This window comes from Ambystoma mexicanum, chromosome 5q, assembly GCF_040938575.1.
Source record: "Ambystoma mexicanum isolate Mex_15411 chromosome 5q, UKY_AmexF1_1, whole genome shotgun sequence".
Classification (NCBI taxonomy): domain Eukaryota; kingdom Metazoa; phylum Chordata; class Amphibia; order Caudata; family Ambystomatidae; genus Ambystoma; species Ambystoma mexicanum.
This window is the reverse complement of record NC_090933.1, coordinates 973,692,462-973,709,989: the sequence shown is the minus strand read 5'-3', so window position 1 is coordinate 973,709,989 and position 17,528 is coordinate 973,692,462. Positions and strand designations below refer to the sequence as shown.

The 17,528-nt window shown below is 49.4% G+C and overlaps 1 protein-coding gene across 3 annotated transcripts in view; it reads left to right on the top strand.

Moving 5' to 3' along the window:
* The first annotated feature begins 2,921 nt into the window (after nt 1-2,921).
* ANGPT1 (angiopoietin 1) overlaps nt 2,922-17,528 on the top strand; it is a 1,129,183-nt gene continuing 1,114,576 nt past the window's right edge. For 2 of the 3 annotated variants that reach the window (XM_069621501.1, XM_069621502.1), the window contains exon 1: nt 3,198-3,633. In XM_069621501.1, the coding sequence (XP_069477602.1) occupies nt 3,337-3,633 (297 nt within the window). In that variant the 5' untranslated portion in view covers nt 3,198-3,336. Of the gene's footprint in view, nt 3,634-17,528 lie in introns of all 3 variants that reach the window. The other variant, XM_069621500.1, reaches the window with a different exon arrangement.

The window sequence follows — 17,528 nt, the reverse complement described above, 5'->3', positions numbered from 1 at the left end:
GAGAGCTGCTGGGAGCAGGGGCAGAGAATAGGAGGACAGTGGAGACGGTGTACTGGCAGGGGGCTGCCTGGGGGTTGAGGTGTAGGTCAAGTGGGGTGGTAGGTGATGTTAGGACATGAGGGGGCTACCTGGAAAGTGGGGTCAGAGGTCAAAGGGGTGTTGGTAGGGGGGTGTACCAGTAGGGTCTGCCTAGGTGTTGGGGTGGAGGTCAGGGGGGTGGTGAGTGGTATCAGGAATTGAGCGGTCTGCCTGGGGTTTAGGGTGGTGGTCATAGGGGATGTTGGGAGGAGGTGTACTAGCAGGGGGCTGCCTGGGGCTTGGGGCAGATGTTAGGGGTTGTGAGGACATGGGTTTACTAGTTGAGGATTGCCTGCGTCCTGAGACGAAGGTTAGGGTGTGAGGGGATGGGGTGTACTGGCAGGGGTCTGGGGTGGAGGTCAGGGTGTTTTTGGGAAGGGATTGTACTGGCTGGGTGCTGCCTGGGGATTGCAGCTGAGGTCAGGGCTGTGTTGGGTGGGTGATGTACTGGCTGGGGGCTGCCTGGGGTTTGGGGCAGAGGTGGGGGCTGTATTGGGCGGGTGATGTTTTGCTTGTTGATAAATGCAGAGGTCAGAGGGATGAGGGGAGGGGTGTACTGGAAGGGAGCTGCCTGGGGGTTGGGGTGGAGGTCAAGGGGCTGAGGGGAGGGGGTCTACTGCCAGGCGTTGCCTGGGGGTTGGATCAGAGGCGAGAGGAGTGAGAGGAGGGAGGTGTACTGGCAGGAGGCTGACTGGGGTTCAGAAGATGTCAGGGAGGAGTTAAGCAGGGGGTGTGCTGGCAGGGGACTGCCTGCGGGTTGGGGTGGATGTCAGTTGTATGTTGGAAAGTGGGGTTACTAGCGGCGGGCTGCCTAGGGGTTGGGGTGGTGGTGGGTGGTCTCAGAACTTCAGGGGTTTTTCTGGGGTTTGGGGCAGTAGTCAGTGGCGGTGTTGGGAGGGGGTGTATTATCAGGGGTCTGACTGGCGGTTGGGGCAAAAGTCAGGGTGTGAGGGGAGGGCATATACTGGCAGGGTGCTGCCTGTGGGTTGGGGAGGAAGTCAGAGGGTTGATGGGAGGGGGTGTACTGGCAGTGGCTGCCTGGGGTTTGGGGTGGGGGCCACAGGGGTGGGGATGGTGATGTACTGGCAGGGGTCTGCCTGGGGTTTCAGGCGGAGGTCAAGGAGGTGTTCAGTGGTGGGTGTACTGGCAGGGGGCTAGCTGGGGGTTGGGGCAGAGGTTAGTGGGAATGCTGGGAGGGGGGTGTTCTGGCATGGTGCTGTCTGGGTTTTGGGGCAGAAATCAGAGGGGGTTGTCAGGACTTGAGGGGACTGCCTGGGGATTGGGACAGAGGTCAGGGGGGTGAGGACAGGGGTTTACTGTTATGGGGCTATCTGGGGCTGTGGCGTAGATCTGCGGGGTGTTGGAGGGGGAGTGTACTAGCAGGGAGCTGCATTTGGCTTGGGAAAGTTGTCAGTGGGAGTGATGGTGGGGGTTGTACTTGCACAGGTCTTCCTAGGGGTTGGGGAGGAAGTCAGGGATGGTATCAGGTATCAGGACTTGAGTGGGCTGCCTGGGTGTTGGAGTGGAGGGTAGGGGGCTCCAAGGGTCCCGCTTGGATCTACGGGTAACTGTCTACAGTTTAGGTGCAGCTTGGAGTTAGGAGTGCCACTTGGAGTTAGGGATGACGGACCACAGTTTAGGTGCTGATTGGAGTTAGGGGTGCCACCTGGAGGAAGGGGTGATGGTATGCAGTTTAGGTGCTGATTCGCCGGTTCTGCCATGAGTTACTGGGTGATGGTCCGCAAATTCGCCAGTGCTGCCTTGAGTTAGGGGTTGACGGCCCTCAGTTTTGCTGGGGTGCTCCCTTGAGTTACAGAGGACCGTATGCAGTTTTGCCGGGGTACTGGATGGTGTGGCAAAGGTAGGTGCAAAGATTGTTAGTTGGAGCTAGTTTTTGTTTGCGTGAGGGCGTGTTGTGGGCGTTCCAGGTGAAGCTCATTTTTCTTTGCACCTCAGGTTACTTTGGGCTTTTGAATCCATGAATACCCAAAAGGCGCAAAAATGTTCAAACGCTCAAGAAGGCGCAAAGTTGTTTGTGGCGCTAAGTAGTTTGCAGGGACTTAGCACATTTTCTGTAAATTTAGCCCCTTAGAATCTGACTGGTTGACACTGCTGGCAGAGCTGTGACCGTTGCACGTCAGCTCCTTGCCTATTCGTTCGAACACTACACTGCGCGGGGGGGGGGGGGTATGCAGTTGCGAACAATCATTAACTTAATAGCAGCACAAAAGCAGATATCAACCATGTCGAACTTCTAGTATAGACCGCCGAACGGGAGCACATTTCCAATCTAAATATGTACTAGAGACATAAATACAACTCTTTCTTAAAGGAAGACAAAAATAAAATTGGAAACTGCCCCCTGTGTCTTAAATCAAATAAACATTACACAATTGTTCTTTCGATACATAAAGGAATTCAATGAATATTTTGAAAAGACTAAAGTGGTTCCATTACCCGAGAGTCCATGTATTTACAATTAGGACATGTGTTTATGAATGTTTTTCTGCCACGCTACAGGAACATGTGTTCCTAGAGTTAGAATTCAAAGCCACTGTCAAGTGCCAGATCCAGCTTGCTTTAAAGATCATTCATTATTAATGGGGTTTTCGGAAAGACATGTGCCAAGTGTACAAGGAAATGCTCAGTGGGTGTAGAGAGCACACGGGTGCTAAGGTGATCTGTCTGACTCGACCGGCCTAAATCTGCCCTAGCACTTAAGTGTGGTGTAAAATGAGGGCTGGGTCGACGCGCATGATTGGGGTCATGCATGCAGCCGGCTTGTAAACCGATCCCTCTGTACCGGGCCGCCCGCCATCCGCAGCATAGGGGCTCCAGCGTACACACACACACACACACACGCATTCCTGTCAAGTCATCCCGCGAAAAGGCGAGCGGCTCCCAGCTTGGCCAGAGCGTGCAGCCTTCACAAAACGCGCAGAGGTCTGGCAGCAAAACAGCAGTCCTGCTGCTGATAGTGTAGGGGCATGCATGTGGAACGAGTGGGGCATGCTGGCTGCTGGACCGCAGCAGGAGGAAGCCGTAAATCCTGGCTACCAGGCAGTAAATACATCACTTTTCAGAACAGGGGACCAGCGCCACCAAGCAGCACACTAGAGTTAAGCCAAAACTAACAGACAGGACGGGCACTTCTTGTACTTTCTCTAGGCTACGTGCTTTCACGTTTTCACCAATTGGCTGAACGTCTGGGGTCGCGAGCAGCCTCTGCAAGTGGGAGCAAGGACGGGCTTTCGCATAATGACGGCTTGGCTTTCCGTGGCCCTCCTGGCTGCGGCGCTTGCCAGCGCGGGGTGCAGCTCGCAGCGCAGGGGCACGGACAGCAGCGGGCGAAGGTACAACCGCATCCAGCACGGGCAGTGCACCTACACCTTCATCCTGCCCGAGCAGGACGGGGGCTGCCGGGAGAGCACCACCGACCAGTACAACGCCAACGCGCTGCAGAGGGATGCGCCCCACGGGGAGCCGGAGTTCCCCTCCCAGAAACTGCAGCACCTGGAGCACGCCATGGAGAACTACACGCAGTGGCTGCAGAAAGTAAGTGCCCCTCTATCTCTTTAGTAGGCGCGCTTCCTGAGCGCGCAGTGCCTGTTTGCGGGCGACCCGCTGATTGAATGCATTGGTCTGCATGTGGGCCATGTGTGCACGGGGAAGTGCCCGTGCAGCACCGGACTGGCGGTGCCCTGCTGTGGACCGGCTTCACTCCCACCGCATAGTCTTGTGTGACGAGGTGTATTAATGGCAACGCTGAAATGTCCTTTCAAAGTGACGGCGTGCGAAGTAGAAACGTGTATTTATAAGTTGTAAAGCTGCTATATATAGTGCGGCTTCTTCCGGCTAAATGTCACCGCGCACAGCTGGACAATGTTGCCTGTGACCAACTCTACTTTTAAAGACACAGCGGCATCCACACTCTAGCTGGACTCGCCGTGTGTGTGTGTGCACCGCCGTTTAGCAGGGGGTGCCCGTCTGAATGGAGGCGTGCAAACCGTGCTTCGCGTGTCTCCGAAGACACACAGCACGGAATGGACGTGTCACCTTTTCTTTGACAGTTGGGCACGTTTGGCATGTCATATGTTCTCAGGCGGGCTGTGATCCACATCTGTGGGCATCGCGCTCCCATACACAAAAGTAAAGCCTAGAATGTAACAACCATGAGATTTGCGAGTACGTCAATCTATTGTGTGCGGTGGGTCGCGGTGCACGTGTGCGCGCGTATGTGTCTGCGTCAGAAATTAAATGTTACTTTTCGATTCATTCATCGTACACTGTTTTGCTTTTAGTGAGGCGCGGGGGGGGGCAGCGTAGTAATTGGGTGGGCGTACTAAGTGCTGTTTTTTTTCTGGACTTAATACGGAGCTGAAAACATAGCTTGCTACAGTATCGCCGAAACCCCATTGGTTATTTATTGTAATCTTCATTTGCGTAACAGCCTCCTCTTTCTGAATACAGTGTCACAGCGCCCTGAATATTCCAGCGCCCTGAATATTCACTTAGCATCCGACCCGAGTGACGTGTTTCACGGTAGCCTGCAGGGCGAACTCCTGTACTACGATACAAGTGGTCCCGCAGCTGTCATGCGAAGGATCTATGCCTTTGCATGCGTGTAGAGAGGTGGGCGCACATGGTGCCTGCGGCTCGAACTGCCTGTTCTGTCGTGTGTGTGTCACAGGGGTGGCCTGGAACCCGTTGTTATAAGAGGGAACCCTATCACGAGTACCAGTGTTTAATGACGCTTTTCCAGCAGCACAGCACTCGCGGGTGCTGAGGCGAACCCAGAAACGGCGCCCTAGACTGCTGTACGCGCGCTGTTTATTCGCCTGGCCATGGCCTTCGCGGTATCACAGAGCAGCTCTAAGCACGCCAGCGCCCGTCAGCATTCCTGGACTGAATTGTCCCCATCGGCGCGTCTTGCGAATGTGCTCGTCTCAGATGTGATGCGGGCTCTGAGGGAAAGACACCTGTGAGCATGGGGGCCAGGGGCGAGTCCTGGGAAACCCCGCACACCTGCATGCATTCGGGCAATCAAACTCAGCGCTAAGTAACGCCCGCCGTGCGGACGTCATGCCTGGCTGTGTCCACCAGGGACTCTACCAGGACCGCAGTCTCCTTACGCGTTCAGTGAAAACGAGTGGCAGCGCTCCGCGCACGCTCCTCCTCGCGACCCCTCTGGTGTCACAGGTCGCCAGGAACTGTGAATGGGGGACTAGAGTGCAATCTATGAACGCATGGGTCTTGCTGGCCTTGAAGCATCCTAGCAATAGAGTGAAGCCACTGCCCTGTCTGGCATGGCGGAAGAGTGACTCCTGCACTAGAGTCGCAGGCTGGAAAGAGTGACTGCTGCACTAGAGTCGCAGGCTGGAAAGAGTGACGCCTGCACCAGAGTCGCAGGCTGGAAAGAGTGACTGCTGCACTAGAGTCGCAGGCTGGAAACAGTGACTCCTGCACCAGAGTCGCAGGCTCGAAAGAGTGACTCCTGCACTAGAGTCGCAGGCTGGAAAGAGTGACGCCTGCACCAGAGTCGCAGGCTGGAAAGAGTGACTCCTGCACTAGAGTCGCAGGCTGGAAAGAATAGAGTCGGAGGCTGGAAAGAGTGACTCCTGCACTAGAGTCGCAGGCTGGAAAGGGTGACTCCTGCACTAGAGTCGGATGCTTGAAAGAGTGACTCCTGCACTAGAGTCGGACGCTTGAAAAAGTGACTCCTGCCTTAGAGTCGCAGGCTGGAAGTGTAAACGCCTCAGCCCCAGTACGTCTGGACGGTCGCTTCGCTGCAGCTGCGCGTTTGTCGAATTCCTTCTGGCTTTCCAGGAAGTCGTCAATGGACACAGAAACTGCGCCCTGCATGGCGAAACGTGGCCTGCTGGGAAGCAGCAGAGGCAAAGGTCACAAAACATACTCAACATGCGCGCTCTGCCATATTTCCAGAGGCTTCTCTAGAGTGAGTCTTCGGAGTTATGATGGATTTCGTGTTATTTCGTGTGAGACAGGGCATTCGTCTTTGCGCATTAGAAACTCTAAACATGGCCCTGCTGCGGTGCTAAATATGTGCTTCTGGGCTGAGGAAGGCCCCTGGCGAAGAGCAGCGTTCACGAAACACCCTGCTCACAGCAGGAGCATTTCAAGTGCACCGATCATAGTGCCACGCTCTTTCGCCCTTTGCCACAGTTTCTCTGTACCCCATGACAGGTATGGCAACTTGACCCACTCCTGGATTTAGAGCCCACAGCGTGCTGGTACATGTTGGTTGGCCCATATTCAAAATGTGGAAATCAAAACTAGGTGGGGAAGCATGCCAAAGGGATGCTGGCTGGAGGCAGCCCCGCAGCCGCCAGTGGTGTCAGCCAGCGGTTTAAGTGGACCCGGTCCCAGCCAGGGCCCAGCGGGTAAAGACAGGGGCAGAGCCAGCCTCAACATATTGGGTGGGCTCGATGAAAAATTTAAAAAACTGGTCGTGAGTGTAGTCTTTACCCCATTGTGCTGTCGAACCCCGTCCTTTTCTCTGAGTTCAGGTGTGGAATGCCCGTCCTCCGTTTCTCTGGCCCATTAGATGCATTTCTCAATTCTCATCCCAATCCAGAGGACATTTGGGGCCTGATTCATGGAATTTCTAGCGTGGTGCAAAGTGACTTTACACTGCCAACAAACACCCTGATTCACTGAGTGGTGGAGAGTGCAAAACGGGTGCAAAGTCACTTTGCACCACTCTGTGAATCAGGGTGTTTGTTGGCAGTGCAAAGTCACTTTGCACCCGTTTTACAGTGGTGGAAAGTCACTTTGAACTGCAAAAAAGTACATTTGCCATTGCTCTGTGAATCTGGGTGTTTGTTGGCAGTGCAAAGTGGATTTGATTTCACAAAGCAATGCTAATCATTGGAGGTGTGGAGCCCAGCAGTTACCCTTCTGCTATTTGCTGCTGCTGACATGTTAATCATTGTTTAAATGAGAGAACGCTGCTCTCCCAGGTGAGAAATGTGGCAGGCTGACGCGGCAGCACACCTTTCCCTTCAGAGCTCCCGGCTGAGTGTCTGAGCAGAGCGCTCTCTTCTGCAATGTTGGGGGGCTTAAGCGCTTCCAAGCCAGGGGTTGTCGCTGCCCCCCCCCCCCCGTGAAGCTGAACAAAAGGCCCTCATGACGGGTGCTGCAGGGTGACTGATTTCTGCTGGTGATGGGAAATCCGAGCGCCCCTTTTATTTCACGTGGTTCACTGTTCTGCTCTGTTTTCTGCCACTGTAGCTCGTGCAGTGGCAAAGCAGTAATTACTCTGGCAGAGGGGGCGCCCAGGCAGTGGCAAAGCAAACAGCACCTATGCAAACGGCCTTAATAAAGTATGTGCTAGCATTGCAGACGCACTGTATGTGGAGTTATTACCCACATGTGCATCCTATGTTTTGAGTGAACGCCGAGCCTTCCTGTTATTGTTACTCGTCTTTTGTGCTCTTTGTTGCACGTTCTGGATCCTAGCATTGGTGTGTGTCCGTATGGCACAGCAGAATTATGACTGCAAAAGCATAGATATTTTGGCGCCAAAATGTGCTCCACAAAGTACAAGCGCACTTATTATTAAGAAAATAGCTCAGAGAAAACTTAGATTGCACATCTAAAGCAATGGTGGGGATTTATGTACAATGCACTGGGGAGCTGGGACCGAGTCTACTAGTGCAGACAATGCTTTGCTTTTGAACACACTGTTAAAGATGGAGATTTCAAGTTTGGAAGGAGGGGGCCTGCCCAACGCAGCTTGATCCTGGGCAGATTACCGTAGCGGGCTCCTGCAGTGTACTTATGTGGTAACATTGGGAGTGCATGAAACAGTGACGTCTACAGCAACCAAGTACCAAATAAACACGAGGACAACGAGGGCCCTTCTCTTTTGCTTGGAAGATTTTAGGGGCAGAGATCTTGTTATGCAAAGTTTTCCTGCTTACTCGAGGGCTCGCTTATATAGAGAAAGATTCACAGCCTAACTCACCACAATGCCAGGGCTAGTGAAAGTGACATCACTCCCCTGATGACATCAATGGAAATGTTGACACGCGACCTTTGACCACATTTCCTAGACTTCACCTTCAGGCATTTTTTTTAATCACACAATGCGCCTGATTTGCAATGGGTTTTTCAATAAGATTGCACCATTGCAAAAGGCTTTTGTAAATAAGGTCCAATGTCCTTTATATGCTTTGGTAGTTTCACTCATTTTCCCAGGATGCAGTGCCCGACTCTCCTCGTGCATTCACAGTTACAGGATCTATCCTTCAGTTTACTCGCCCATTGTGTTTCTCTTTGTTTGTCTGTGGCTGCCTGTGCACACAGTTAGAGTCCCTCTGCCCTCACGCAGATCACCTCTCCACCACTCTACTTACCTCTATCATCTGTCCTCACCTGCCACTGGAACTTTCACATGTCTCGTGTCAGTGCTGTGCCCCTTTCTCCCTGGACAGTGCTTTCTTCCGGTTCCTCTGACAATTGCCAAGCACGACGTGCAAGCCACAGAACCTCTCCAACTATCTGGGTCGACACTTGCAGTCCTCCACGTGGATCCAGACCCGGCAAAGTCAGAGCTTTTGACAGAACTAGCTGGGACAGTTCTCCAGCCGGCTTCTTCAACTTCTGCAAACGTGTCTCTGTCAGGTCTCTGCACCTTCTACCCCGTGCTGCAGCTCCGCTTCCTTGGGTCAGTCAGGACATCTATGTGTTGCCCTATTAGCGGGGAGTCACACCATCTGTTTCTAATGGCTTACTCGGATTTCTGGTCTGTGTGAATCCTCCTGATTCCCCAGCATTCTCATTTTCGGACTCTTGATGAAATAGTTGATGGCGGACAGGTGATAACAGCTTTAATGTAATGCTCCCCTTGCCTTGAGGATTGTGTTCCTACACTTCCGTTTACACTGGCTGCATGTCTGCTTCTCTGAGAATCTGCATGAAACAGGGAGGTGTTTTGTTAAGTGTTGATAGGTCCCTAAAGTGTTCACTTTGCCAAAGGGCATTTTCTTAGAAGTGTGTACGCCAGGCATGGCTAAGGCGGACTTGGGCCAACTGACTGGCTCAAGCTTGACTTGAGTTTCTAGCTACTGGCAGCCGAAAACCAAAGTTGAGCTCTGCCTGTTTGCTGCATGGAAAGAAAATGTATAATCTTGGCCGGCAGGGACAGGTGTTATCAGTCTAACATCCTTTTATACTCCGCCTGTACTGGCACTCGTTCCTCGGGGTCTAGCAATGTTTGCACCCCTCACTGCAAAGCCATTTACATATATGTGCCTGTTATCAGCTGCCGTTTAAATGGGAAGGTCTTTAGATGTACAACATCAGCACACGTGGAGAATGATCCATTGTCTGTAGAAAGCCTTCATACAAATGTGAATGTTAGCTGCTAAGAACCGAACAGCACATGTGTAGCTAAAATCCCTGTCACTGCTCCAGTCAACTACCCACGCTGTGCTTTCTTTCAAGCTAAGTAACCAAAGTAATGAAACAATAGCCCTGCCCATGTTAAGTTGTCTAGACTATTTGCATGAAGTTTGCTGGTGCGCTTGTTGTTGTGTGACTTTAAGGCTTTAAAGTACAGTTGCAAAACTCTCATGCGATTTTTCAGACTGACTTTGCTCTGTAGCCTAGTACTTGCAGGGAAAACAAAGCTACAATGAGTTTTTATTTGTGTTGCTTTATGTAAGGATTTGCTTATTTGTCAGGCTGTTTTGTAATATGTTGCAGCAATGTTTTAAGAACATCTCTATGTAAATGTGAATAATCTTTTAAACTGTGTAATTTAGCACTGTAGTCTGCTAGTGTCAAGGCGTGTTCTCATGTTGGCAACTTGTAGCTCCATTCAGACCATGGTGCGTGGAGGAGAAGAATGGGTAAGAGTGAATAAGGTGTGCATAGTCCCACCAGCTTTAGGCAAATTGAAAATGTGTTATCAGTGAGGCATAGGGTCCTCAGGATGATGGGGGTGCATGTTTCAGCTTCTATGCAGGAGGGTACAATGTGCCTATTCGTGCCATATGAACAGTGGAGCAGTAATGCAATACTAGATCGTCGCATGCCAGAGGCAACTCAATCTGGGTGATTGAGAATTGTTTCTCAATAGCAAGTTCTGTTAGTAGGTGTGTGGTTGTGCAATGGGCTCGAGATGCACTCGTGTGTCCCCTTGAAGCAAGAAGATTTTTGTTGTGCAGAAGAACTTCTGTCGCTCCCAAAGCCAACCCCCAGCAGGTCAATCCTGCAACTGACAAGCCTGTTGTCTATAGGATAGTGTCAAGATCAACAGAGAGACCGGCGGAAGGGGCTGGATAGGACCCACAATCCATGTGCCATTGGACAAATGACTAATGGGTGGGGATGTGGGAATGGTCTGTGAAAGAACACATTGGAGGAGGGACTTAATGGTTCCAGTCCACGTGGAATGTGAAGCTAGGTGTAAGCACCCCCCCCTTCCACTGAAATGTCAGAGTCAGTTGATTCTGTGTGCTTTAAGACAAATTAGTACCCGGCGAGGGCGCATTCAGAATGAAAGAGCCATTCTGATTGGCCCTCGCCGAGTCATTACCAGGCCGCAAATCCCTCTGTTGGGATTCCGTGGCCTTTGTCCCCGGTGTGGGGCGTGGCAGCCCCTCAGCCAATGAGGATGCTCCGGCCTCCCCACTCCCCGCTCCGGCCTCGCGCTGGAAACGCTTCTGTTTCCAGTACATCCGCTCCCGATGGCCGCCATGGAAAGGGAAAACGGACTCTGTTTTCCCTTTCCATGGCGGCCATTTTCTTTGACATCTTTTTTTTTTTCTCCCGAAACAGCGCAGCGTTTCGGGACAAAAAAGAAGCTTTTAGTGCCCGGTCACGCAGTTTTTGTGGGCCGGGGTACTAATAGCTATATGCCCCTTGCGGTGGGGGCATTACCGACTGTGGTAATACCCGGGGGCCTTCGTTAAGCTATGGGCCCCTGGGCATTACCTGAGTTGGTAATGCCCCCGCCACTCGGGGCATATTGATTAAGTAGTTGTGCACGAAATAGAACCACATGTACGAATATTTCACTTCTGAAAATTGACATGCAGCATACAATGCTTTAGTTGTCTGCTTTTTGAGTGCTTCCAGACACAGTAGCACACTGCAGTGCCAAAGAGGCCAGACTCAGGGCACTGCAATCAAACGACTGAACCTTAGTGCACATTAAGGGCCCACACTGTGTTTCAGGGCCAGGCACTTTAGGGCTTGAAACCCTAGTTTGGCGTGTCCATGGGGAAACTTTCAAGTGGTGGTGTGCTACTGTTTGTAAGTTGTAATCTGTGTTCCAGATTTTCCAGCAATCCATAGTTTATGTTAGTCATATTTCTGGGGTCATAGAGTCTCTATGAAGTCTGGATCCATGTTATGGTGTGATTCTAAGTTTGTAAAGTGCAGATCACACAACACACACAACTCAGTAGCTTCTAATCACTTATATGTAATGTCTGTGCATACGCCATATATTCCAAAATGCCCTTACTAAGTTGATGTTACCTCAATATGCCAACAGGCGGCACTGGGGTGAACCCTAGACATGCGCAAAGGGACAGAAAAGGGATCATGGAAATAGCATGAAAGCACACGCACTGAGGAGGATTCAGATCAACCTGGGTAGGACACAGGTAGAACTAATCAAGACAAAGGGTTGTGGGAGTTAGTGTTGGGGAAAGAAGGAGCTAAGGGGGCAAAAAGAGAAAGCAGCAATTTTGTACTTTAGGTTTCCTATGATTTGTTATGCTTTTTGGTATTATTAAAGTGCTAAGCTGCTATCAATGTGATCTCGTAGAGTCGCTTCACCATCCTGCAAGGCATGTATGTAGGGGCGTTGCTAGGGGGGGCTGAGAGGGCTATAGCCCCTGATCTTTTGGTTGTAGCCCCGGATAGAATCTCAGGAGCTACAGCCAAAAGGCTAGCTAGCCCCCAGTCTCAACAGTTCCGAAATCAGCATAGCCCCGGGTCTTTTCCAGACCTAGCAACTCCCCTGCATGTATGCACCTTACTGGGCGACTGCTAGACCCTAGCCTGAAACACAGCATATGATGCTATCACAATGGCAGAGTAATTCCACCAATAAAACACAGTGCTTAGCCGGTCCAATACGTTTAGTAATCTGCTACCGTCCGATGCCGTGTATGGGGTAGCAGTGTACTGTGTGAGGATACATCTGGGGCTAGTATTGGGCGAGGCTAGTGAGGGTTGGACATGTTGAACGAGGGAAGTGAGAAAGTAGTTCCCGCGGCGTAAGAGGAGAAAGAGAATTGTTTGCTAATTGTGTGCTCTGCTTTTCTCCAAATTGGAACAAGTCATCAATTTCAAATGATAACAAGGAAACTGAATCAAGCGCACTGTGTAAATGTCTAGCATGCCTATTGAAGTGTAGGTTGCAGGGGACGCCTGGGTCTCCTGACAGTTTTGGAGCATTGTCAAGAAGTATTTGGAGGTTGGTGGGATAATGGTGAAGAAGAAGAAAAGGGTACAGGGGTGCATTTTGATGGAAAATATCCAGAAACTCATTCTTTACCACTGCTTCCTGATACACTGCTGGCTCAATACTGAGCACATACATCAGAGTCAGGAAGGATTCATTCAGGCAGAGATTGATAGAGGTTTAAACCCAGTATAGCTGTTGTCAAATGTGTGTTATCGGCAGCAGAGGCCCATTTGTACAGAGGTTTTATCATAGTAATCACAGTGCCAATAACGTTTCAATGTTCTACCAGGTCCTGCACCAGGATAAGCACATCTTATTATACAATAGATTCATGTTTTAACTCTTTAAAGCAAAGCATTACAACATGTGTTTATCAGCTATAGACGAGAAGACATGTGGGCACATGTCCAACTTCAGACTGGTCCTAAATGCTGTATTCACCTTTTAACTGACGTGGGGCGGGTGCTCCTGGGTAGGTCTATTGATCTCACTGTGCACTATCTGTTATAATTGGGCTAACAGGTATAGGCTTTGTGTTGTAGGGTGGGAAGGCAGGAAGCCACGTTTAAGTGTTGCATGGTGACGCATTGGGTGGTAGGACACAAGGTATGAGGCTTGTGTTATTAGGAGGCAGTAAAAACACCAGTTCTAAACCTTGTGTTGTGAGAGGTGGGAAGGCACGGTGCCAAGTTTGAGCAATTTGCTGGCTTGGCTCATGTTTAGATCTTAGAGCCAAGCTCCCTGGCTCGGCTTTGGCTCGACTCCACATGTGAATTCCTTGGCTCAGCCACTTCTACATGGACCTCCACATTCTCTGGTCCCAATGTGGCATTCATGTATGAAATCCATGAGGGACCATTCACAATATGGCAATACACATGGGAGTTGCCAGTCGGTTCACAGGCAGATGCAAGGCATGTAAAGAGGTAATGACCAATTATTTCATACACTTGAATTTAAAGAAATTAGTTTAAACTTCGAAATATCTCAAGGAAGGCAACATTTTATTTTCATAGCAAATACAGTGAAAATAGCCACGCTCAACACCACGTTTATCAGCAAGACGGTTGATGGGCTTAAACAATCCATTCTAATGGATCTGTGAGCTGGGATTCAGCCAGGGAGAATTTAGATTGCAGTATTACTTTCCTGATAGATCTTCTCTAATGAATAACCTTCTATAGTAAGTTTAAGTGTTCAAATGAAGCAAGGATCATGAACTATCGTTTCAGTGATTTAATGAAGCAGGAAAATGAAGTACTTCCATGAGTACTAGTTCATGGTAACCGGCTATATAGAGCAAGCACCCTGAAGAAGACCTTTTGTAATGAGGGCAAAACACGTGTTTCCTGTCCAGTAAATAATGTTTGCTTTGAAAATAGAATGTTGCCTTTATTGAGATATTAGGAAGCGTAAACTAATTTCTTTGAATGTAAGTGTGTGGCACAATTGACCATTGCCTCTTTACTTGTTTAACTGGGTGACACTGGGCTGTAGTCACTTCCTTATGACCAGTGCTAGGCTACTCACTCAAATTAGAATAAATCATGTCTAATATTGAGGTATAACTCTTTATTATTTGGGTAGATAGCTCAATGGCGTTTTAGCCCTTATCTCCTTTTTCTGCATGCCAGACATGCTCTCACATTTACGACGTTCGAAACTATGAGTTTCCTATACACAATGCCTGCACTTCTAAGAATACCCACGCACCTGTCTGTCTGGGATTCAGACATTCTGCTTTTCTTCCATTTTTGGAGAAATGTCAATTCTTTAGACCGTATTTCCAAAGTTGTACACTTTTAGTTTAAAATGGTTCCACAATTTCAAATGTATACATTTCATTACGAAATTGACAACAGCATTTCCATCGCTTGGAGGTTTTTTTGAGCATGTAATTGAGTCATGCACGTTTTACAGCTTGTGTGCATTTTGCAAAAGTACAAAGCAGCAGGTAACTGGTCACCAGGCCGGCTTCTCTCGACGATTGAATGATGCTATATAAAGGCACGTGTATCAGTGGTCGAAGTGCGCGGGAGCAGTTGGGAGTGGTGCTCCTCTACTTTCATTATTATTATTTTTTACTGTTCCTGTACTTTTATTTAAAAAAAAAGTTCCTTAATGGTTTATTTTTCAAATAAATCAGTAGGAGGAGGTTGAAACTTGTACTTGAGTGCACTGCGCTGAATATGAACAGCAGGTTTTTTTGGGAGCGTGGCGATGGGGTTTGTGGGGAGTGGGAGCAGGCCATCAGGGAGCATAGTCCCACTGCCTCTTTTCGTACACTTGGACCACTGATTTATATTGAATATTACTAGATACGTGTATTGGATTATCGTATGCATTCAGGTGTGCAGCTGTGGGGCGGCATGGATGAACCAGACCTGTAAGCGATGCTTGTGGTTACACGGCCTCTGCCACAGCGCCAGCATTATCTATCCCGTGAAACATCAGCTCACTGCTGCCACCTGATGCGACCGACTTTAGTAACCCCATCAGCGATTGCCGAACCCCTTTCACAAATGCCAAGCTCGCTTCACAAACACCACAGAGCTGTAATTTACACATGAGTAAAACGTGCCAAGGTCACACAAAGAAATACATGTTAACATTTCTTGAAATCTCTCAAACATTTGTAAATCTGAACCTTTCCGCCCATTTTGCCCCCAATTTACATTTGCTTGAGTTTATTTGCACTTCTATATCCATTTGCGAATCTTGTTCTTTACTTTAATCAGCAAATTGCACGTCTAAACGAGGATAAGTGACTTTTGGAAGAAGTCTTTTTTTGCTGTGAATTTGCCCCACTGTTGAGATCGGTTGGGGGGGGTGATAGGGTTCATAACCCCAGAATATGTGGGTCACTGACCTGCAGCTGAACGTTTAATGGAAATTAGAACACCCTAGTGGTGTTTCCACAAACCTGATTGGCTAATCTGCGGGCAATACAAACTGGTATAGCCTGCAGAATCAATACAGCCCGGAAAATAATTGATACTGACTGCCGCCGCCCATTACTGTCACAGCACACTTGCTGTGGTTAACTTAATTACCGTCCCATTCCGGAACTTAAAGAGTTAATGTTCTGTGTTTCTGTGCAAGCGTGCCTGACCTGGACACACCCCCTCACGGAAGCCAAAATAAAAAAACACTGTTGTTTTGTTAGCCACCTTCACAATGCCCCTCAATTCAATTAGCACCAGCACAACGTTAAGCCCATATATGGCGCATTAGTAAAATGTACGCACCATGCCAAACCTCTCCTTGACCCCCCACACAACGCTTTGACACGTGGAACTCCGTTATTCACCTAACTGCTGCACAAACATGTATAACGTGACCCCTGCCCCTAAGGGAAAACAAGAAAGCCGTTCTGTGGTACTACAACGCTGCAATGGAAAGAAACATACACATGTAAGTACTGAATCATTTTAAATCATACCAATACCCACATGCTAAATGGTCACGAACATTTGTATTTATTGTTCAGTTGTACTCTGGCACCACTTTTGCATACCTGAAAAAAACATACACCTGCACTATCTGCAATGGAATACTCCACCCACACACTGCTAATTACCTCCCGCAACCATATAAAAAAAGGCACAACCAGGAAAAACACTAGTAGGGAATTTGTTAACTACCGTAATTTCTTTGGCACCACGCATTTAAACCTAAAATAGATGTTTTTCTTCACAGATCTACCTTTTCCACCATCTAACCACTTCTCCAATAAAACATAATTTCTGCAGCATATATTAATCATTTGCATTTTTTCCTACTTAATTAAGGGTGTTCTAATAGCTTTATAGACCTGCAGCTCGGGCCGTACTGGGCGTTATGATATGAAATTATATGATATGGAATTTATTATGCGCCTATACACAAGTGTTTCAAGGCGCGACGAGGCAAGGGAGGAGGAACAGAGGGAGGACAGACAACAATCCTACTAGGCCAGCTGTCATTCAGACCGCGCAAGTGCATGGGAAGGGGAAGGAGGGGAAGTGCGAGGGAGAAAGGGGAGAGGACAGTGCAGTACATGGGGTAAGAAAAAAAGCACAAAATTAAACAGTAAGTAAAAGTATGGCCAGCAGGTGGCAAGTGCAAGGATAAGTGCTGACACCAGGAGTCAAGAGGTGGTAGTGGGACTGTAGGGATACAGAAACAGTCCCCAAGTGCAGGGGGTTGCCAGGAGGGCAGTGCTGGAGTGCGACTGGCAGGGGAGGGGACCTGGGCCTTAGATCAGGGGGTGACCAGGTAACCAGTGCAAATTCAGTGTCAGCTAGGAAGTCAGCAAGGGAGAGGAGGAGAAAAAGCAGAAGCAAAGAGAAAGGTTTTGAGGTGCTTCTGGAACCGAAGATGATTCTCCTCAAGTTTCAGGGAGGCAGGGAAGCTGTTCCAGAGGGAGGCCCCCGAAGAAAGAGATCTACCACCAACTTGATGCTTGGAAAAGCGACTGACCCTGAGGGAATTTGAGGTAGATGAGCAAAGAGCTCGAGAAGGAACATATTTGGGGAGAGAGAGCTGAACGTATTGAGGCCCGAGGCCCCAGAAGGCCTTGTGGACATGCAGAGGGTTTTTAACTTAATCCTCGCAGTATTGGGAGTCAGTGCAAAGATTTCAGTTCTGGAGAGATACAATCCCTGGGCTTGAGGCCAAGTACAAGTCTCGCGGTCCTGTTCTGGATAAGTTGCAGGGGGCGGAGAGTAGAAGCAGGCAGATTTAGAAAGAAGCTATTGCAATAGTCCAGCCTAGAGAGAACCAGAGCTCTGGAGACTGTGAGATTCTCGGGGAAGGAGAGGAAAGGAAGAATACCACTGAGGAGGAGCAGCTGGTAGTTTGACTTCTTAGAGATGTCAGAAATGTGTGGAGAGAAGGAGAGTGTGGAATCAAAGATGACCCGAGATTTTTAGCCTTACAGGTGGGAACAGGAAGAGGCCATGGGTGGCCGGCCAGAGAGCTAAAGGAAAGGAGAGAGCGGATGTGCCAATGAGGAGAATCT